This window comes from Muntiacus reevesi, chromosome 4, assembly GCF_963930625.1.
Source record: "Muntiacus reevesi chromosome 4, mMunRee1.1, whole genome shotgun sequence".
Taxonomy (NCBI): domain Eukaryota; kingdom Metazoa; phylum Chordata; class Mammalia; order Artiodactyla; family Cervidae; genus Muntiacus; species Muntiacus reevesi.
In genome coordinates, this window is record NC_089252.1 from 169,649,866 (window position 1) to 169,672,647 (window position 22,782).

Consider the following 22,782-nt stretch of genomic DNA (forward strand, 5'->3'; position numbering starts at 1 on the left):
AGCCAAGGAAGGACATGGTCCCTGGCCCGAGCAACTACCTGTCTGGTCTGAGAAACAGCAGCCAACACACCCCTCCCAAGAGCACTTAGGGGCCTAAGGGGGCCTCACAGGTGAGAGAGAAGGATGTGAACAGGCTGCCGCATGCCCTGCTCCTCCCCGTGCCACCGAGGCCTCCCGGCAATCAGCCTGGCTTTTAGGTCCACAGGAGATTCTGGGGCCAAGGGCTCCTCCTCCCTGAATCCTGTTCTCCCCACAAATACAAACCCTGTTTTGTCTGCGCAGTTCCAGGGACTGTACTGTAAACTAGACTCATTCTCATTTAATCCTGTAACAGCCCTCTCACATAGGGGTTATTGCCCACATGTTATGGGTGAGGAAATTGGGCTTAAGTGAAATCATCCAGGACTATAGGGTCAGGCAAGCAGTGGAACCACTGTGTTCTGCTATCCTCCTAGAGAAGCACTGCTGTCTCTAAAAAGGAATCTGCTGCTGGCCCGGCTGCCCAGCCTCCCTCCGAGTGTCTAGGTCTATCCCCATGCCATGCTTGCCAACCTGAAAACACACACGCGCAGATAGGAGACATGGAGCGTTCACTCACCGTCGGGAGAGGTTGGCGGTGGGTCTGTGGCTTCAAGGTTTGGTTCCTGCTCCTGATGGGGAGAAAAGGGCAGAGTCAAGTACGCAGGCTTCTGCATGCCAAGCACACTCTTAAGGCACTGCCTCTGGGTATGTCCTTGCATCCCTAGGTAAAAAGAGGTCATCTCATAATGAACCTCAGCTTGAGTGGCCCTCCGACCCGAAGCCCATGTTCAGCCTCCTTAGAGAAATGGCCAGGAAGCCGGCTCTCACCTCGGCCTGGGTCTCCCTCTCTGGGGGCTGTTCCTCTGGCTCGTGAAGCATCTTCCAGAAATCTGATTCCTTACTGTTCTCCTTGGCTGGACTTGCACCTAGAATACAGAAAACAAGGAGGAACCTGAAAGGAGAGGGAGGGTATGTTTCCCTCTTCTATTGTAAGGTGTCAGGGCCTATAGTCCTCCTTCCCCCACCCCAGAAGTCAGGCTGTGGGGCTGCTGAGGACCACACATCCCTGGGTGCCCGGCAGTAACGCTGAGGAGGAAGTGGAGACGTGCGTCACGGCACAGGACTCAGGCCCTACCTGCTGTCCTTGGTGGCGCCAGCCCGGGCTCGGCCTCACTCCCCGCTGCAGGGGCCGGGGCCGGCCGGCCCTCGACGGCCCTGTCTCCGCGCTGCTTTGAGTCTACCGGGAGACAGCGCGTCGGCAGGACGGGGACGGAGCCTCAGCTCCTCCGCCTGCCCCTCCCTCCGTGTCTCCTTCCTCCCTTCCTCTCAGGCACTCACCAGCCTGCCTCTGGACGTAGGCCATGTACTCCTCAGGCTGCAGGGCGGGGTGGCAGAGAATGGCCTGGGGAGCAGCGCTGGGTGGCGGCCGGAGGAGGGGGTGAGGGCAGAGCCGAGGAGTTCGGATGGTCAGCACGTAAGAACAGGACAAGGGCTCGTCCACTCGGTCAATGTAGTCCCCAGAGATACCAGCGCCCTCGTCACAGAGGAACTGCCAGGACGGGAGGACGGACAGGGATCACCACCAGCCACCACTGTCAGTTCCCAGCACAACTGTCTGCTCTGAGGACTCACAGTCAAGCACGGGCTCCGTGCGCTGTGTATAGGGTGCTATAGATGCACTGTGATTGTTTCGTTGCTACGTTGGATCTGACTTTTTTGCAACCCTGTGGACTGTAGCCCGCCAGGCTCCTCCGTCCATGGGATTTCCCAGGCAAGAACACTAGAGTGGGTGGCCATTTCCTTCTGCAGGGGATCTTCCCGACCCAGGGATGGAACCCCCGTCTCCTGCACTGGCAGGCGGACTCTTTACCACTGAGCCAGCAGGGAAGCCCTTTACACGCATTGGCTCATTTAATTATCACGACAACCCAGTGAGGGAGGTCATAGTTATCTCAACTCTGTGGCTCAAGATACTGGGGTCTGATATAGTTGAGGGACTTGTTCAGGCTGACCAGCTGGTAAGTTGTAAAAATATGAATTGAACTTGGGCAACTTAACTGTAGGTAACCAGCTGATTCCTGTTTCATGTTCTTGCTTTATGTAAATACAGTATGTACATACTTACACATATTTGATATCGATTTTTATATGTATTTGAAATACGTATATTCCATGTGTGTGCATGTATGTGTGTATGATTTAAAAACAGCTTCAAACAGTTCTAAGGTCTTTATATTAATCAGAAAGAGAGTAAAGACATCAATTAATGTTAGCCTTTGCTAAGTTAGGATTCACCATTGTAATTTCTGGGGCTTCCCTGGAGGCTCAGCAGTAAAGGATCCGCCTGCCAATGCAAGAGATGTGGGTTCGATCCCTGAGTCAGGAAGATCCCCTGGAGAAGGAAATGGCAACCCACTCCAGTATTCTTGCCTGGAAATTTCATGGACAGAGGAGCCTGGCAGGGCTCCGTGGGGTGGCAAAGAGTTGGACATGACTGAGCACGCACACACACTCTGTAATTTCTAAAGTGACCATTACAAGTAGAAAACAGGTCCCACTTCTGAGTGGCAGGACAAGGAGTTCTGCAGGTCCACCCCTACTTAAAGTCCATAACTGGCGAACACTTTTTTTTTTAACTCAGGCATTTAAAATCCCTGGAAATTTTACTAAGGACATACAACAAATTAAGAAACATCTATTCAAGAAAATCCACTAAATCTTGAATAGCGGAAGCTTGCAGTACTTGGGCCATGACCCTCCTTTTTTTTCCGCAACCCTGACTTCACAGCTCAGACAGATGCTCCACTCCAGATGAGTAAGGTCCAAAAAAATGGGGCTTCTATCCCCTCAGCATCCAGTCAAGGGATATGGTATGTCACCAGAGGGGCAGGCCATCAATATTCCCCAAGCCTCTCTAGTTACAAGTTGCAGAGAATAAATTCCTGCTGAATATGGTTAAGAGACTGAGGACTCCCTTCCTCCATCAGCCCCACTCATAGGACAGTGGCTGCACCTCAGGTGCAGAAGGACAGGAATACTGGGCCTTGATCACCCTCCCCACAGATCACTAAAAGGGCAGAGGTTTCACAACAGAGATGAGAACTGAGAGGACCAGAGGCTATCACCCCTGCCCAGGTCTCTGCTCATAAAACAGGAGTGTCACTCTGACAGAACTGGGTCAGTGTCTCTGACATCAGCTCCAGAGCAGGGGCTTAGAGATTCTGCCGGGGGGAGAGGCAATCCATTAGAACAGAAAGCTCCAAAGCGCCTTCCAAATGAACTGACTTCTTGTAAAACAGTATGAGGAAGTTTAAGCCTAAGGGCACTTTCCAAAAAATGAAAAAATTGGTGGTAAGCACTAAAGAAGAAGCTGGTACCATCAAAAACAACCCTGGTACAGAAGCCCAAATTTAAGTGGATCAGATTATGGGGCAACTTATGCCCCACATGTCAAAAATTACAGAGCAACTGGCTAGCAATTAATGAGTACGAACAGCTGGGTATGCTTCCAGCAGAGGCAGACAGATCAGCACTTCAGCAAGGGAGACGGCCACAGGGGGCCCACGGTGGCGGTGGGCATGCCCGCGGCTGTGCCGTCAGAGGGGTGACATCAGTGGCTTCACACGGCAGGAGGAGTAGGCCTCATTAAAACAGCCCAGCCAAGTCATGAAAGGAACAAGCAAGTGACCACAACAAGTCTCATGGTGGAGGCCAAGAATCAGTATCCAGACTTGCCCCAATATGTTACCTAAAATGTATTTTAGGTATATTTTAATATATTTTTGTTCACTTTTCAATAAAAAAAAGATGAGATATGCAAAGAAACAAAGTGTGACCCATACACAGGAAAAAAGCAGGCAACAGAAGATGCCTGGGAGAGGATACAGATGTTAGATTTCAGAGAGAAACGTTCTGAAGTCACTATGAGAAATCCAAAGAGCCAAAAATTTAAATCATATAAAGTATGTTCTCCTATAATTAAAAAAGATACATGCACCCCCTATGTTCACAGCAACACTATTTACAAAAACCAAGACATGCAAACAACCTCAATGGCCATTGACAGACCACTGGATAAAGAAGGTGTGGTGCGTGTACACTGGGATCCTGCTCAGCTGTGAAAAAGAATGAAATAACGGCATCCGCAGCAACATGGATGGGCCTCTAGAGATTATCGTACTAAGTGAGGTAAGTCGGAGAGAGAAAGACAAATACCTTATTATGTCACTTACATCAGTCTAAAGTAGGATGCAAATGAACTTATCTATGAAACAGAAACTGACTCGCAGACATAGAGAACGGACTTGTGCTTGCCAAGGAGGAAGGGAGGTGGAGAAGAGGAGGACTGGAAGCTTGGGGTTAGCGGATGCGAAAGTGAAAGTTGATCAGTCATATCCGACTCTTTGTGACCCCATGGACTATACAGCCTGCCTGGCTCCTCTGCAAATGGAATTCTCCAGCCAGAATACTGGAGTGGGTAGCCATTCCCTTCTCCACGGGATCTTCCCAACTCAGGGATCGAACCCAGGTTTCCCACATTTCAGGTGGATTCTTTACTGTCTGAGCCACAAGGGAAGCCCAAGCAGATGCAAACTATTATATGTAGAATGGATAAATAAGGTCCTACTGTATAGCCCAGAACTATATTCAATATTGAACTATATTCAATATCCTGTGATAAACCATAATGGAAAAGAATACGAAAAAGAATGTATATATATGTATAACTGAATCACTTTATTGTATAGCAGAAATTAATACATTGTAAATCAATTATATTTCAATAAAATACATTTTTTAAAAAACAGGGACAAAGTATGTTCTCTAACCACAGTGTAATGATATTAGAAACTAATAACAAAGAAATCTGGGGAATTCATAAATATGTAGAAATTAATACACTCCTAAGTAACGAATGGCTCAAGGAAATAAAAAGAAAATTAGAAAATACTGAGATGAATGAAAACACAATGAAGACATAATTTATCAAAACTTATGGATGCAGCTAAAGCAGTGCTTAGAAGAAAACTTTTACCTGTAAAGTATAAAGAAGAAGAAAGATATCAAATCCATAACCTGAACTTCCACTTTGAAACTAGAAAAGGAAGAGCAAACTAAACCCAAAGCAAGCAGAGGGAAAGAAATAATACAGATTAGAAAAGAAACGAATGAAATAGAGAACAGAAAAATAATAGAGAAAATAAACTAAGAGTTAATTTTTGAAAAGATCAATAAAAGTGATGAAACTTTAGTTAGACTGATCAAGGAAAAATGAGAAGACTCAAGTTGGCACAATTGAAAATGAAGGAAGGAACATTGCTACCAGCCTTCCAGATGTAAAAAGGACTGGAAAGAATACCATGGTCACCTATGTACCGATAAATCAGGTAACTCAGATGAAATGGGCAAATTTATAGAAAGACACAAAACACAAAAACTGACTACAGAAGAAAAAATCTGAATTAGACCAGTAACAATTAAAGAGGTTAAATTAGTACTTAAAACAACTTCCCACACAGGGGAGCTTGGGTCAAATGGGTCTACTGATGAATTTTACCAAACATTTAAAACATAAAAATTCCAACTGGTCTCAAACTCGTCAAAAAATAGAAGCGGAGGGGCCTCCCTGGTGGCCCAGTGACTTGTACACCCCATGCAGGGGCACAGGCCTGATCGCTGGTCAAGGAGACAGACCCCACATGCCGCAGGTAAGAGTCTGCTTGCCACAACTAAACGTCCTGCACGCTGCAACTAGAAGATCCTGCATGCCTGGCACAGACAGACAGATAAATAATGCATTCCCTGGTGGCCCAGTGGTTAAGAACCCCTGCCAGTGCAAGGACATGGGTTCGACTCCTGGTCCGGGAGGATTCCACACGCTGCAGGGCAACTGAGCCCGTGTGCCACGACTCCTGCGACTGAGCTCGAGAGCTGATGCTCTGCAACAAGAGAAGTCCGGGCACCAAAACTAGAGGGGAGCTCCTGCTCTTTACAACTAGAGAAAGTCCACGCACAGCAACAAAGACAGTGCAACCAAAAATAAATAATGTTTTAAAATAAATAAATATTTTTTTAAAAAATCCAAAACACAAAAAATAGAAGAAGAGGGAACACTTCCCAACTCATTCTATGAGACCAGAGAATTCCCTAAACCAATGATGTTTCCATTTAAAAAATAAATTTAAAATGTAATGTTATAAAAACAATAGCTAACTATTAACATCCACTATTTCAAAGGCAAAAAACAAAACAAAAAACCCCAAAACTACAAAACATTGCTGAAAGAAATTAAAGATTTAAATGGAAAGATATCCAAGTTCACAGATTTTAAGACTTAATATTGTGAGGATGGCAATACTCCCCAAATTGATCTTCAGATTTAACTGCAATCTCCATCAAAATTTCAGGTGCTTTCTTTGCAGAAGTTATGTTCGTAAAATTCACATGAAAATTTAAGGAACTCCACATAGCCAAAACAATCTTGAAGAACAGGATTGGATTTCAAATCGTACTTATGGATTTCAAAGCTTGCTACAAAGCTACAATATTAAGACACTGTGGTACTAACGTTAAGTATACAGACCAATGAAACAGAACTGAGTCCAGAAATTAACCTTCACTATTATCATCTTTCAATAAGGTTACCAAGATGATTCAATGGGAATTGTCTTTTCAACAAATGATGCTACGTCAAAAGGATATCTACAAGCAAAACAATGAAGTTTGACTCCTACTTCATACCATACATAAAAATTAACTCCCATTGGATCAAAGACCTAAAGGTAAAACTATAAAACTCTTAGAAGGAAACATAAGTGTAAGTCTTCTTAGCCTTAAATGAGGCAATGATTTGTTAGATACAATATCAAGAGCACAAGTAACAAAAGGAAAAAAAAGATAAATTGGAATCCATCAAAATTAAAGGCCATTGTGTTGTAAAGGACACCATCAAGAATGTGAAATGGCAATCCACAGAATGGGAGAAAATATTTGCAAATCATGTATCTGATAAGGAACTTATATCTAGAATATACAAAGAAGTTTTACAACTCAATAATAAAATGACAATGCAATTTTCAAATGGGTGAAAGATCTGAATAGACATTTCTCTAAAGAAAAAAGACAAATTGCTAATACGCCCCTGAAAAGATGCTCCACATTGTTAACTATCAGGAAATGCAAATCAAAACTACAATGAGATGCCACCTCATAGTCGCTAGGAAGGCTACAGTCAAAAAGATGAAAAACAGGGCGTCACTGGTGGTCTAGTGGTTAAGAATCCACCTGCCAATGCCGAGGACACAGGTTCAGTCCCTGGTCTGGGAAGATCCCACATGCCGAGGAGCAACTAAGCCACAGCTACTGACCCAGCAATCTAGACCCCAAGAGCCACAATAACAGCCCATGTCCTGTAACTACTGACCCAGCAATCTAGAACCCAAGAGCCACAATAACAGCCCATGTCCTGTAACTACTGACCCAGCAATCTAGAACCCAAGAGCCACAATAACAGCCCATGTCCTGTAACTACTGACCCAGCAATCTAGAACCCAAGAGCCACAATAACAGCCCATGTCCTGTAACTACTGACCCAGCAATCTAGACCCCAAGAGCCACAATCATTGACCCACCTCCCGCAACGACTGAAGCCCTCCACAAGAGGAGTCACCTCAGTGAGGAGACCGCATACTGCTATGATGACCCAGCGTGGCCAAAAATAAAACAAAATTCATTAATTAATTTTTAAAAAGATGAAAAAACAAGTGTTGATGAGGATGTGGAGAAATTCAAACTCTCACCCACCACTTGTGGGATTATATAATAAAACAATTGGACTGTTTCAGAAAGAGTCTGGCAATTAAATATAGAATTTAATGAAAGTCTGGCAATCTAAAAATATTAAAGTCTGGCAATTTAATATAGAATTACCATATGATTCAGCAATTCTATTCCTTGGTATATACTGAAAGAAAAAACCACACAAAAACCTGTTCACATATGTTAAAAGCACTGTTGTTCATAATAGCCAAAAAGTGCAAACAACCCAAGTGTTCACCAACTGATGAATGATATCGATAGAATGTGGAATGTTATTTGGCAATAAAATGTAAAGCAGTACGGGTACATGCTACACACAGATGACTCTTGAACACATGGTAAATGAAAGAAGCCAGATACAAAGGTCACACGTTATACACATCCCATCTACAGGGTGAAAGAGGAGAGGTTGTCTGGAGCGGTGGATGGGGTGGGGAGTGGAGGTGGACTAGAAAGGAGCTGCTCAGGGGCAGAGGACTTCTTCCAGGGTGATGACAATGGTCTACAATTGACTGCTGATGGCGGCACACCTCTGAATACATGAAAAAACCACTGAGATACACCCTGAATTGTGTGCTCGGTGACTTATTTCTCCATAAATGTGTGATTTTAGGAAATAAAGAGAGCAAAACTTCCCACTGAGATGAGAGAAAAGTGTCATCATTAAGATAAACCAAAAGCAAGGAAGGAGAGAAAAAGTGGAACAAAGGAAAGCATAAAATAAAATGTTAGACTTAAGTCCAAATATATACACACACATATATAAATGGCTAAAAATGTTTTAAATACAAGTACGTGCTATTTGGGGACACACTTAAAACATAAGAATATAGAAAATGTAAAAACAAAAGGATGAAAAAAATCAGTAAACATAACTCACTGAAAGCCATTACCGCTGTGTTATTATCACACCGGAGACTTAAAATAAAAAAAATTACTAAGATAGAGGTCAATTCATAATGTGAAAACATTCAATTTATGAGGCATAATAATTTAAATTGTGTGTAATTCTTTATCTTCCTTGTCTGTCTCTCCCAAAGAGACGAGGCATTTTTGTCTCCTGTTCTCTTGAAATATGTCTAGCAACTAGAACAGTTCCTGGCACATAGAAGCACTTAATAAACATTTGCTGAATCAATTGATATGTAGCCCCAAGATACAAAAAGCAACAGCTGACAGAATAATGACGAATAAATTGAAAGAATAATAAGTGAAAACAGACAAATCCATAATTATAGTGGGAGAGAGATCAGTAAGGATACAAAAGATTTGAACAGCATGACCTAAAAGACATAGAGAAAACATCATGCCTCCCAGTAGAGGACATGTTCTTTTCAAACACAAAGAACCATTCATAGACACTGACATACACGTACTGTACCCATCTCACCAAATTTGAAAGGACTCTAATGGTATAACCATGAAAGTCTATGTAACTATGATATATATATATATATATATATATATATATATATGTAAGATAATCAGGGAAACTTGAAATGATTGACTATTTGGTGATAAGAAATGATGGTTAATTTTTTTAGTGTGATATAGTACTGTGGTTGTATTTTTAAAAGAGTGCTAGTCTTTTAGGGATAAGACAGAAATATTTAAGGATGAAGTGAGATGATGCCTGCAATCTGCTTTCAAATAAGCTGGGAGTGGAAGTATAGTGCATGGAGGTGGGCAAGGGGATAGATGAAACGAGACTGGCCATATTGGTTGAAGCCAGATGATGAACAGGGAAGTCACGGGACAATTCTGTTTTTATGTTTCTCATTTTCTATAACTGAAAGTTTTTACAGACAATCTTTAAATATATATCACCTGCACCCAGCAATTATACTTTTAAGATATAGTTACACATACACATATGTATAACAGAATTATCTTTTGTAATGACAAAAAGTAGGAGGGAAATGAGTTTAAGCATACAGTAACGGTGACAAAATGATAGAACATTCATATGATGGAATATTATGGAAACATGAAAACAAAGAATAAAGTTCTAGATGTACTGCCCCTGAAAGATCGCTAAGAATTATTGTCAAGATGTATAAAAATAAGGTGGTACAAAGAATTTTTAACATCCTGCGCATTGTATGTTTAAAAAACAGGGGGAACAGGAAATAAAAATCTCTAATCACAACTGCTTTTAAACACACAAAGAAAGGCTGGAAGGCTACGGAATGATACGAGCAGGGTTACTGAGTGCTGGGGGAGGGTGTGATGGGAAATGAGCAGGTGGCAGGTAAGTTTGGGAGGGGAAACTTATCACACACCTTTATACTTTCTGGGTTTTGAGTTATGGGAGAGTATTATCAATTTGAAAATTAGATTAAAAAACTTAAAATAGCCTCATAAAACTGTAACATATTTGGAGTAGTAACTGGAGAGAAATTTATAAGAGATGTAAAAGAGGAAAAGCTGGAAATGCGTTAAGTACTCAAGAAATCAGGGGAGGAAAGCAAATTAAAGCTGAAAAAAGTAGAAGGAAGGAAAAGAACGATTAGCCTGGAAATAAATACAGTGGAAAACAAACATGATACAGAAGCTCAACGGAGCTGAAATTAGTTCTTGGAAAAGTCTAATAAAACTGACCAGCCTCCCGAGACTGACCAGTACCAAAACCTGGTGCTGCTGTTAGTCACTCAGTCATGTCCAACTCTGAGACCCTATGGACTGTTGCCTGCCAGGCTCCTCTGTCCATGGGATTCTGCCATTTCCGTTTCCAGGGGATCTTCCCCACCCAGGGACTGAATCTGCATCTCCTGCTTGGCAGGTGGATTCTTTACCACTGGGCCACTTGGGAAGCCCCATACTTCCTTTAGCATTTTTCAAACTCATTACACTCCAGGGTTTTCCCTAAGTATGCATTCTGATGTGATATACTCTAATAGCTGTTTTATGGACAAAGGATTTCCACATTCATACATTCATAAGGTCTCTCCTCTGTGTGAATTCTCAGGTGTACTCCAAGAGCTGAATTTTGGGTAAAAGCCTTTCCACGTTCACTACACTCATAGGGTTTCTCTACTGTATAAATTCTCTGGTGTGCACTAAGATGTGACTTCTGGGGAGAAGGTCTTCCCACCCTCACTGCATTTTTAGTATTTTACACCTATGTGAATTCTCTGATGTACTCTGAGGACAGAATTACATGCAAAAGGAATAACCTGAAAAAAGGAACCTAATTACTGATGCTGCAACAGTTAGAACTGGACATGGAACAACAGATTGGTTCTAAATAGAAAAAGGAGTAAGTCAAGGCTGTATATTGTCACCCTGCTTATTTAACTTATATGCAGAGTACATCATGAGAAACGCTGGGCAGAATGAGGCACAGGTTGGAATCAAGATTGCTGGGAGAAATATCAATAACCTCAGATATGCAGATGACACCACCCTTATGGCAGAAAGTGAGGAACTAAAGAGCCTCTTGATGAAAGTGAAAGAAGAGAGTGGAAAAGCTGGCTTAAAGCTCAACATTCAGAAAACTAAGATCATGGCATCTGGTCCCATCACTTCATGGCAAATAGATGGGGAAACAGTGGAAACATTGGCTGATATTATTTTGCGGGACTCCAAAATCACTGCAGATGGTGACTGCAGTCATGAAATTAAAAGATGCTTACTCCTTGGAAGGAAAGTTATGACCAACCTAGACAGCATATTAAAAAGCAGAGACATCACTTTGCCAACAAAGGTCTGTCTAGTCAAGGCTACGGTTTTTCCAGTAGTCATGTATGGATGTGAGAGTTGGACTATAAAGAAAGGTGACTGCCGAAGAATTGATGCTTTTGAACTGCTGGAGAAGACTCTTGAGAGTCCCTTGGACTGCAAGGAGATCCAACCAGTCCATCCTAAAGGAGATCAGCCCTGGGTGTTCATTGGTAGGACTGATGTTGAAGCTGAAACTCCAATAGTTTGGCCACCTGATGCAAAGAGTTGACTTATCTGAAAAGACCCTGATGCTGGGAAAGATTGAGGGCAGGAGGAGAAGGGGACGACAGAGGATGAGATGGTTAGATGGCATCACCAACTCAGTGGACAAAGGTTTGGGTGAACTCCGGGAGTTGGTGATGGACAGGGAGGCCTGGTGTGCTGCAGTCCATGAGGTGGCAAAGAGTCGGACATGACTGAGCGACTGAACTGAACTGAACTGAACTAAACTGAACTGACAGAGATGAGAACAGAAGGAAATAGGCAACTTTATACCAAGAAATCGGGAAAATGAAACAAACTAGACAGATTCCTAGAAAATACACTAAAACTGACCCAAGTAGAAATGAAAAAGCTTTGAATATTCCTAAAACTAGTAAAATAAATGAATCATAAGTAAAAATCTTCCTACAAAGATAACCTAGACCAAGATGATTTTCCAGGTGAATTCAAGCAAACATGTAAGAATAAAAAATTACAGTCTTACACAATCTTCAGAATACAGTAAAAGTGAACATTTTTTAACTGATTTTTTGAAGCTAGCATAACCTCGTCTGAAGCATGATAAGGACAGTACTGGAAGGAAAAACTCAGGGCAGTCTCTCTTAGGAGATGTTTCCAAGATCCTTAAAAACGTCACAAACTGACTCCAACAAGATAAAAAAAGGATACTCAAAGATAACACATGTGAACTTCCCTGGTGGTCCAGTGGTTGGGAATCCACCCACCAACGCAGGGACAGGGGTCTGAGTCCTGGTCCAGGAAGACTCCACCTGCCCTGGGGTAACTGGGCCTGTGCTCCACTAGAGAGTCGCCCCGACTCCTCGAAATAGAGAAGAGCCAGCATGCAGCAACAAAGACCCAGTGCGTCCAAAAATAAATAACTAATAGTATTTTTTAAAAGATATTTTTAAAACTGGATGCATCTGAGAAAGCAAAATTGGTTTAACATTAGAAAATCAATAAATAACTTAATGTCAAATCACAGATACAGAGAACAAACTGGTGGTTATCAGTGGGGAGATGAAAGCGGCAGAACGATATAGGGGCAGAGGATTAAGAGGTACAAACTATAATGTATAAAATAAACCACAACAAAAATATTTAAAAAGTTAAAAAAAAAAAAAACCACAAGGATATCCTGAACAACACAGGGAATAGAGCCAATATTTTATAATAACTATAAATGGATATAACCTTTAAAAATTGTGAATCATTATACTGTACACTGTAATTTACATAATTCATAATCAACTATACTTCAATTAAAAATTTTGGGGGCCTGGGAGGGAGGCTCAAGAGGGAGGGGATATAGACACACATATAGCTGATTCGCTCTGCTTCACAGCAGAAATTAACACTGTAAAGCAATTATATTCCAATTAATTTTTTAAAATTTTTAAAAAATTAGAGCAAAAAAAAAATCTCTGAGTGTAGAAAAGAAGCTAACAAAGGTTACTTTTCTATGGGGATAGAAACAGAGTGATGAGGGGAAAGTGTGTTAAGACTTTTCTCCGTACACTTTCTAAAGCATTTCTATATTAGAGCTATGAAAATTCATACCTATCCAAATATTAAATATGAAATTTTCTAAGTGTGAAAAAAATCTAAGAAGTCAGAAAGAGAACAGAACTTAAAGGAAGAAGGAGGAAATAAATGATAAAATAATGCAGATGTTCCCCCGCATGGATCACTGCCTTGTCGTGGCGAAGGGGCCTCTGTAACTTGGATACGCCACGAGCCGATCCACACAGGGCCCCCAAGGGCACAGGTCATAGTGAGGGTTCTGACAAAATGTGCTCCGCTAGAGAAGGGAATGGCAACTCGTTCCAGCATTCTTGCCTGGAGAACCTCATGGACAGGATGAAAAGGCAGAAAGATGCAACACCGGAAGATGAGCCCTCCCCAGGTCGGAAGGTGTCCGATACGCTGCTGGGGAAGAGCAGAGGGCAATGAGCAATAGCTTCAGAAGAAGGAACAGCCGGGCCAAAGTGGGAATGACGCTCAGCTGTGGATGTGTCTGGTGGTGAGAGTCAAATCTGACGCTGTAAAGAACAATAGTGCATAGGAATCTGGAATGTCAGGCCATGAATCAAGGTAAACTGGATGTGATCTAGCAGGAGACAGCAAAATGGAGCACGGATGTCTTAGGGATCAGTGAACTAATATGGGCAGGAATGGAAGAATTTAATTCTGATGATACAGATGACCACTGTATCTACTAACTACTGTGGGGAGGAATTCTTAGAAGAACTGGAGTAGTCCTCATAATCAACAAGAGTCTGAAGTGCAGTACTTGGGTGTGGTCTTAAAAACAACAGAATAATCTCGGTTCATTTCCAAGGCAAACCATTCAACATCACAGTAATTCAAGCCAATGCACCAACCAATGATGCAAAAGAAGCTGAAGTTGACTGGTTCTAAGAAGACCCACTAAACCTTCTAGAACCAACACCAAAAAAGATGTCTTTTTCATCATAGGGGATTGGAAAGCAAAAGGAAGTTAAGAGATACCTGGAATAACAGGCAAGTTTGGCCTTGGAGTACAAAGTGAAGCAGGGTTAAAGCTAACAGAGTTTTGTCAAGAGAACATGCTGGTCACAGCAAATACCCTTTTCCAACAACACAAGACTCTACACATGGACATCGCCAGATGGTCAATACTGAAATCAGACTGATTATGTTCTTTGCAGCCAAAGACGGAGAAGCTCTCTATACAGTCAGCAAAAACAAAATCTGGAGCTGACTGTGGCTCACATCATGAGCTCCTTATTGCAAAATTCAGGCTTAAACTGAAGAAAGTAGGGAAAACCTCTAAGCCATTCAGGTATGACCTAAATCAAATGCCTTGTGATTTTACAGTGGAAGTGACAAATAGATTCAAGAAATTACACCTGATAAGAGAGCCTGAAGAAGTATGGACGGAGGTTTGCAACACTGTACAGGAGGTGGTGACCAAAACCATCCCGAGAAAAAGAAATTCAGGAAGGGAAAGTGGTGTCTGAGGAGGCTTTAGAAACCGCTGAGGAAAGAAGGGGAGGGAAAGGCAAGGGAGAGAGGGAAACTTACACCCAACTGGATGCAGACAAACAGCTGTGAAAAGAAGGGAAGCGGAAAACAAAGGAGAGAAGGAAAGATATTCCCATGTGAATGCAGAGTTCCAAAGAATAGCAAGGCGAGGAAGAAAGCCTTCCTTGATGATCAGTGCAAAGAAATAGAGGAAAACAATAGAATGGGAAAGACTAGAGATCTCTCCAAGAAAATTAGAGATGCTAAGGAATATTTCAGGCAAAGATGGGCACAATAAAGGACAGAAACGGTACGGACTTGACAGAAGCAGAAGGTATTAAGAAGAGGTGACAAGAATACACAGAAGAACGGTACAAAAAAGATCTTCACGACCCAGATAACCATGATGCTGTGATCACTCACCTAGAGCCAGACATCCTGGAATGTGAAGTCAAATGGGCCTTAGGAAGCATCACCACGAGCAAAGCTACTGAAAGTGATGGAATTCCAGTTGAGCTATTTCAAATCCTGAAAGATGATGCTGTGAAAGTGCTGCATTCACTATGTCAGCAAATTTGGAAAACTCAGCAGTGGCCACTGGACTGGAAAAGGTCAGTTTTCATTCCAATGCCAAATTGTGCAACTACCGCACAATTGCACTCATCTCACACACTAGTAAAGTAATGCTCAAAATTCTCCAAGCCAGGCTTCAACAATACATGAACTGTAAACTTCCAGATGTTCAAGCTGGTTTTAGAAAAGGCAGAGGAACCAGAGATCAAATTGCCAACATCCGATGGATCATCGAAAAAGCAAGAGAGTTCCAGAAAAACATCTATTTCTGCTTTATTGACTATGCCAAAGCCTTTGACTGTGTGGATCACAACAAACTGTGGAAAATTCTTCAAGAGAAGGGAATACCAGACCACCTGACCTGCCTCTTGAGAAATCTGTTTGCAGGTCAGGAAGCAACAGTTAGAACTGGACATGGAACAACACACTGGTTCCAAATAGGAAAAGGAGTATGTCAAGGCTGTATATTATCATCCTGCTTATTTAACTTATATGCAGAGTATTTAATGAGAAATGGTGGGCTGGATAAAGGACAAACTGAAATCAAGATTGCTGGGAAAAATATCAATAACCTCAGATATGCAGATGACTCCACCCTTACGGAAGAAAGTGAAGAGGAACTAAAGAGCCTCTTGATGAAAGTGAAAGAGGAGAGTGAAAAAGTTGGCTTAAAGCTCAACCTTCAGAAAACTAAGATCATGGCATCTGGTCCCATCACTTCATGGCAAATAGATGGGGAAACAGTGGAAACAGTGTCAGACTTTACTTTTGGGGGCTTCAAAAATCATTGCAGATGGTGACTGCAGCCATGAAATTAAAAGATGCTTACTCCTTGGAAGGAAAGTTATGACCAACCTAGACAGCATATTAAAAAGCAGAGACATCGCTTTGCCAACAAAGGTCCGTCTAGTCAAGGCTATGGTTTTTTCAGTAGTCATGTATGGATGTGAGAGTTGGACTATAAAGAAAGGTGAGTGCCGAAGAATTGATGCTTTTGAACTGTGGTGTTGGAGAAGACTCTTGAGAGTCCCTTGGACTGCAAGGAGATCCAACCAGTCCATCCTAAAGGAAATCAGTCCTGAATATTAATTGGAAGGACTGATGCTGAAGCTGAAACTCCAATACTTTGGCCACCTGATGCAAAGAACTGACTCATTTGAAAAGACCCTGATGCTGGGAAAGATGGAAGGCGGGAGGAGAAGGGGGTGACAGAGGGTGAGATGGTTGGATGGCATCACCGACTCAATGGACATGAGTTTGGGTAAACTCCAGGAGTTGGTGATGGACAGGGAAGCCTGGCGTGCTGCAGTCCATGGGGTGGCAAAGAGTCGGACACGACTGAGCGACTGAACTGAAGTGAACTGAATGCAGACTTGCAGAGAACAGCAAGGAGACATAAGAAGGCCTTCTTAAATGAACAGTGCAAAGAAACAGAGGAAAACAACTGTGGGAAAGACCAGAGATCTCTCCAAGAAAACTGGGGATATCAAGGGAACATTTTATGCAAGGACAGGCACAATAAAAGACAGAAATGTTAAGGACCTAATAGAAGCAGAAGAGATTAAGAAGAGGTGGCAAGAACGCACAGAAGAACTGTATGAAAAAGATCTTAATGACCCGGATAACTATGATGGTGTGGTCACCAACCTAGAGCCAGGCATCCCAGACTGTGAAGTCAAGTGGGCCTTAGGAAGCCTCACTGAACAAAGCTAGTGGAGGTGACAGCATTTCAGTTGAGCATTTCAAATCCTAAAAGATGATGCTGTTGAAGTGCTGCACTCAGTATGTCAGCAAATTTGGAAAACTCAGTAGTGGCCAAAGGACTGGAAACGGTCAGTTTTCATTCCAATCCTAAAGAAGGGCAATGCCAAAGAATGTTCCATTACCATACAATTGTGCTCATTTCATATGCTAGCATATGCTCAAAACCCTTCAATCTAGGTTTCAGCAGTATGTGAACCAAGAATTTACAGAAGCATAAGCTGGGTTTTGAAGAGGCAGGGAACCAGAGATCAAATCGCCAACATTTGCTGGGTCATGGAGAAAGCAAGGGAGTTCCATAAAAATATCTGCTTCTGCTTCAATGACTACACTAAAGCCTTTCACTGCTGGATCACAACAAACTGTGGAAAACTCTTAAAGAGATGGGAATACCAGACCACCTTATCTGTCTCCTGAGAAGCCTGTGTGTGGGTCAAGAAGCAATAGTTAGAACCAGACATAGAACAACTGGCTGAGTCTTAATTGGGAAAGGAGTACAAGGCTGTATATTGTCACCTTGCTTATTTAACTTATATCCAGAGTACATCATGCAAAATGCTGGGTTGGATGAATCATAAGCTAGAATCAAGACTGCTGGGAGAAATATCAACAACGTCAGATATGCAGATGATACCACTCTAACAGCAGAAAGTGAACAGGAAGTAAGGGTGAAATAGGACAGTGAAAAAGCTGGCTTGAAACTCAACATTAAAAAACACTAAGACCATGGCATCCAGTGCCATCACTTCATGGCAAACAGATGGGGGAGAAAATGGAAGCAGTGATAGCCATTTTTTTCCTGGGCTCCAAAATCACTGCAGACAGTGACTGAAGCCATGAAATTAAAAGACGTTTGCTCCTTGGAAGAAAAGCTATGACAGACCTAGACAGTGCCTTAAAAAGCAAAGACATCACTTTGCCAACAAAGGCCTGGATAATCAAAGCTATGGTTTTTCCAGCGGTCATGTATGGATGTGAGAGTTGGACCATAAAGAAGGCTCAATGCCAAAGAATCGATGCTTCTGAATTGTGGTGCTGGAGAAGACTCTTGAGAATCTCTTGGAGTGCAAGGAGATCAAACCAGTCAGTCCTAAAGGAAATCAACCCTGTATATTCACTGGAAGGACTGATGCTGAAGCTGAAGCTCCAATACTCTGGCCACCTGATGAGAAGAGCTGACTCATTGGAAAAGACCCTGATGCCGGGAGGGATTGGGGGCAGGAGTGGGCGACAGAGGATGAAGTGGGTGGATGGCGACACCGACTCAATGGACATGAATTTGAGCAAATTCTGGGAGATAGTGGAAGAGAGAGAAGCTTGGCATGCTGCAGTCCATGGGGTCACAAAGAGTCAGACACAGCTTAGTGAAGAAAAACAACAACAAAAGGAAGATGTTAATGAAATAGTACTCAGTGGTAACAGTTATTCAACATTGTCGATGTGCTTACTGCTACTGTATTGCACACTTAAAAATTGTTAAAATGGAAACTTTTAATGTCTGTGTTACTATAACTTAAAAAACAATAATTAAAAATAAAGGAAGAATGCCTTTATGTTAAAAAGACACTGAAAAAATGGGCAATGCACCAAATTCACCAATAACATCTGCATTCCCCATAACCCAGTGATTCTAGCAGGTATTTCCCTGGAGAAACTCTTCCCATTCACAGTGTGGTCTACATGCCAGCACTGTGTCAGAGCAGCAGAGCTGAAACCCGACTGCTCCTCAATAGACGATGGATAAGTAACCAATGAAACACGATGCAGCCATTAAAACCACTGAACTGGATCTCCACGTCATGCCACAGAATGGTAAATGCCTCCATTGGTGGAAAAGCAGAACTACGCTGACGCACAGCTTTGAAACACAAAACTATATGTATTGCCTGTGACACGTGTAGCACTAATAAAAGTACAAAGCAACCACAGAGATGGTTCTGGCTGTTTCTGGAGACAAGACAAAGAAACGAGATGGTGGGCTTTAACTATATCGTTAGCATTTTATTCCTTTTATTTAAAAAAAAAAAGAAAACAGATCCGAAGCAAATATGGCAAAATGTTAAACATCTGTTTAACTTGTCTATGACATTATTTCCTGTATGTCTGAAATGTTTCATAATTAAACATTTTAGTGGAAAAAAATCTTAGATCTCTCTGAAATCCTATTTAATATAGGAATTGAAACAGGGATCCAAATTTATTTAATTCCAGATGGCTAACCCACTGTTCCCAAACTCCATAGAAAACACACTTTTACCAAACTCTGTGCACACTGCTCCCACCAAGGAGGCATCTGGAAGATGCAACATCACCAGGCCGGCCCTGGAGTCGGGAATTCACTGAGTCACTAAAGCTATTAACTTGGGGGCCCATCAAAAGCTGAAAATGAGAAGCAGTCAGATAGGAATACTATCAATTTTCTGCCACCAAAACCTTCAGACTCCCCAGAAAGTATGCTGTCTTTGTGTTCTAGTTACAGTAACAGTTCCCTACTCAGATCCCAGCCCTGCCCACACTCTGTTCTCATTCCTTCTCCTGTACCTCAGCCTACCCTCCTTTCTACTAAGGCCACCGGCAGGTAAACCTGCTCCTACCTTAACACGAGAAACGACAAGCACCAAGTCCCACCCTCCCAAGCCCACAGGCGTCCCCTTCAAATCCAGACTTCTTCAAAGACTTCCACTTCCTCACCACGGTCCTCACCAGCTCAGCTTCACCAGCCCGCGGAAACTGCTCTGCAGGAACCCTCCAGCAACCTCTGGCACTGAGTCCAACCGAGGACTGGTCAGGGGAGGCTGGGAACAGACGACTGACCAATTTTCCTGTCCCTATCATCCAAATTTTTATTTCCATGTTTGTGTGTTGCTTTTATTAAAATAACAATTCCTATGATCGCTCACAAGCAGTTTTTAATTCTCCACTTCCTTGCAGGTTCAGACGCAGCCAACACCAGGGGCCAGTTCCTCCTCGAGACATGTCCTCCCTAGGTTCTGCGTCAGCACAGCCTCCTTTCTGGCCCCTTCTTCTTGGCAGAGACCCCTTCTGCCCAGGCTTTCAATGATGGCTTCCGTGAGCTCTGTCCCACTTTTCTCACAATATCCTGTCTCTTTGGGTGGGATTTTAACCATACCACAGCTCCAATTATAACCAGTAGGTTGATGGATCCAAGCACTCTGGGTTCAATTTAGATCTCTCTCCTGAGCTGCGAACCCAGAGATCCCACACCCCCCTCATATACCTACATGGATGCCTACAGCCACTAAAATCATCCTATTCAGAACCAAAACCAACACTTTCCTTTACCAAACCTACTGCTCTTCCCACCATACCCATCTTGGGAACGGAAACCACCATCTATCCAGTTGTTCAAGCCAGAGACCTGGGAATCTCACTCCGTTAATTTTGCCCCTTGAATCTCTCCAATAATTTAAATGTCTTTAAATCCCCGGGCCACCTTCTTTTCTCACCTGGATCACCATGACCACCTCCTCGCTGGTCTCCCGAGCATTTGCTTCGCTCCAGCCAGAGAACGTCGACATTGTAGGAATCAGCGAACTAAGATGGACTGGAAGAGGGGAATTTAACTCAGATGGCCATTATATCTACTACTGTGGGCAGGAATCCCTTAGAAGAAATGGAGTGGCCATCATGGTCAACAAAAGAGTCTGAAATGCAGTCCTTGGATGTGATCTCAAAAACGACAGAATGATCTCTGTTCGTTTCCAAGGCAAACCACTCATTATCACGGTTGTCCAAGTCTGTGCTCCAACCAGTAACACTGAAGAAGCTGAAGCTGAAGGGTTCTATGAGGACCTACAAGACCTTCTAGAACAAACACCCCAAAAAGAATGTCCTTTTCATATACGGGACTGGAATGCAAAAGTAGGAAGTCAAGAAACACCTGGAGTAACAGGTAAATTTGGCCTTGGAGTACACAATGAAGAAGGGCAAAGGCTAATAGAGTTCTGCCAAGAGAACGCACTGCTCATAGCAAACACCCTCTTCCAACAACACAAGAGAAGACTCTACAGATGAACATCACCAGATGGTCAAGACCGAAATCAGACTGATTATATGCTTTGCAGCCAAAGATGGAGAAGTTCTATACAGTCAGCAAAAACAAGATCAGGAGCTGACTGTGGCTCAGATCATGAACTCCTTATTGCCAAACTCAGATTTAAATTGAAGAAGGTGGGGAAAACCACTAGACCATTCAGGTACGACCTAAATCAAATCCCTTATGATTACACAGTGGAAGTGAGAAATAGATTTAAGGGGCTAGATCTGATAGACAGAGTGCCTGATGAACTATGGATGGAGATTCATGACATTGTACAGGAGACAGGAATCAAGACCATCCCCAAGAAAAAGAAATGTAAAAAAGCAAAATGGCTGTCTGAGGAGGCCTTACAAATAGCTGTGAAAAGAAGAGAAGCCAAAAGCAAAGGAGAAAAGAAAAGATATACCTATTTGAATGCAGACTTCCAAAGAATAGCAAGGAGAGATAAGAAAGCCTTCCTCAGCAATTAATGCAAAGAAATAGAGGAAAACAACAGAATGGGAAAGACTAGAGATCTCTCCAAGAAAATTAGGGATACCAAGGGAACATTTCATGCAAAGGTGGGCACAATAAAGGACAGAAATGGTATGGACCTGACAGAAGCAGAAGATATTAAGAAGAGGTGGCAAGAATACACAGAAGAACTGTACAAAAAAGATCTTCACAACCCAGATAATCACGATGGTGTGATCACTCACACTCACCTAGAGTCACACATCCTGGAATGTGAAGTCAAGTGGGCCTCAGGAAGCATCACCATGAACAAAGTTAGTGGAGGTGTTGGAATTCCAGTTGAGCTATTTCAAATCCTAAAAGATGATGCTGTGAACGTGCTGCACTCAATATGCCAGCAAATTTGGAAAACTCAGCAGCGGCCACCGTACTGGAAAAGGTCAGCTTTCATTCCAATTTCAAAGAAAGGCAATGCCAAAGAATGCTCAAACTAACGCACAATTGTACTCATCTCACACGCTAGTAAAGTAATGCTCAAAATTCTCCAAGCCAGGCTTCAACAGTATGTGAACCATGAAATTCCAGATGCTCAAGCTGGTTTTAGAAAAGGCAGAGGAACCAGAGATCAAACTGCCAACATCTGTTGGATCATCAAAAAAGCAAGAGAGTTCCAGAAAAACATCTACTTCTGCTTTATTGACTATGCCAAAGCCTTTGACTGTGTGGATCGTAATAAACTGAAAAATTCTGAAAGAGAAGGGAATACCAGACCATCTGACCTGCCCCTTGAGAAATCTGTATGCAGGTCAGGAAGCAACAGTTGGAACTGGAGATGGAACAACAGACTGTTTCCAAATAGGAAAAAGGAGCATGTCAAGGCTGTATATTGTCACCCTGCTTATTTAACTTGTATGCAGAGTACATCATGAGAAACTCTGGGGTGGAGGAAGCACAAGCTGGAATCAAGATTGCTGGGAGAAATATCAATAACCTCAGATATGCAGATGACACCACCCTTATGGCAGAAAGTGAAGAAGAACTAAAAAGCCTCTTGATGAAAGTGAAAGAGGAGAGTTGAAAAGTTGGCTTAAAGCTCAACATTCAGAAAACTAAGATCATGGCATCCAGTTCCATCACTGCATGGC

At 42.5% G+C, this 22,782-nt stretch overlaps 1 protein-coding gene across 3 annotated transcripts in view; it reads right to left on the minus strand.

Moving 5' to 3' along the window:
* OS9 (OS9 endoplasmic reticulum lectin) overlaps nucleotides 1-22,782 on the minus strand; it is a 33,196-nt gene that overhangs the window by 3,516 nt on the left and 6,898 nt on the right. For 2 of the 3 annotated variants that reach the window (XM_065934758.1, XM_065934756.1), the window contains exons 6-9: nucleotides 1,360-1,570; nucleotides 1,157-1,258; nucleotides 850-947; nucleotides 599-650 (exon numbers count right to left, since the gene is read on the minus strand). In XM_065934758.1, the coding sequence (XP_065790830.1) occupies nucleotides 599-650; nucleotides 850-947; nucleotides 1,157-1,258; nucleotides 1,360-1,570 (463 nt within the window). The remainder of the gene's footprint in view (nucleotides 1-598; nucleotides 651-849; nucleotides 948-1,156; nucleotides 1,259-1,359; nucleotides 1,571-22,782) is intronic. The other variant, XM_065934757.1, reaches the window with a different exon arrangement.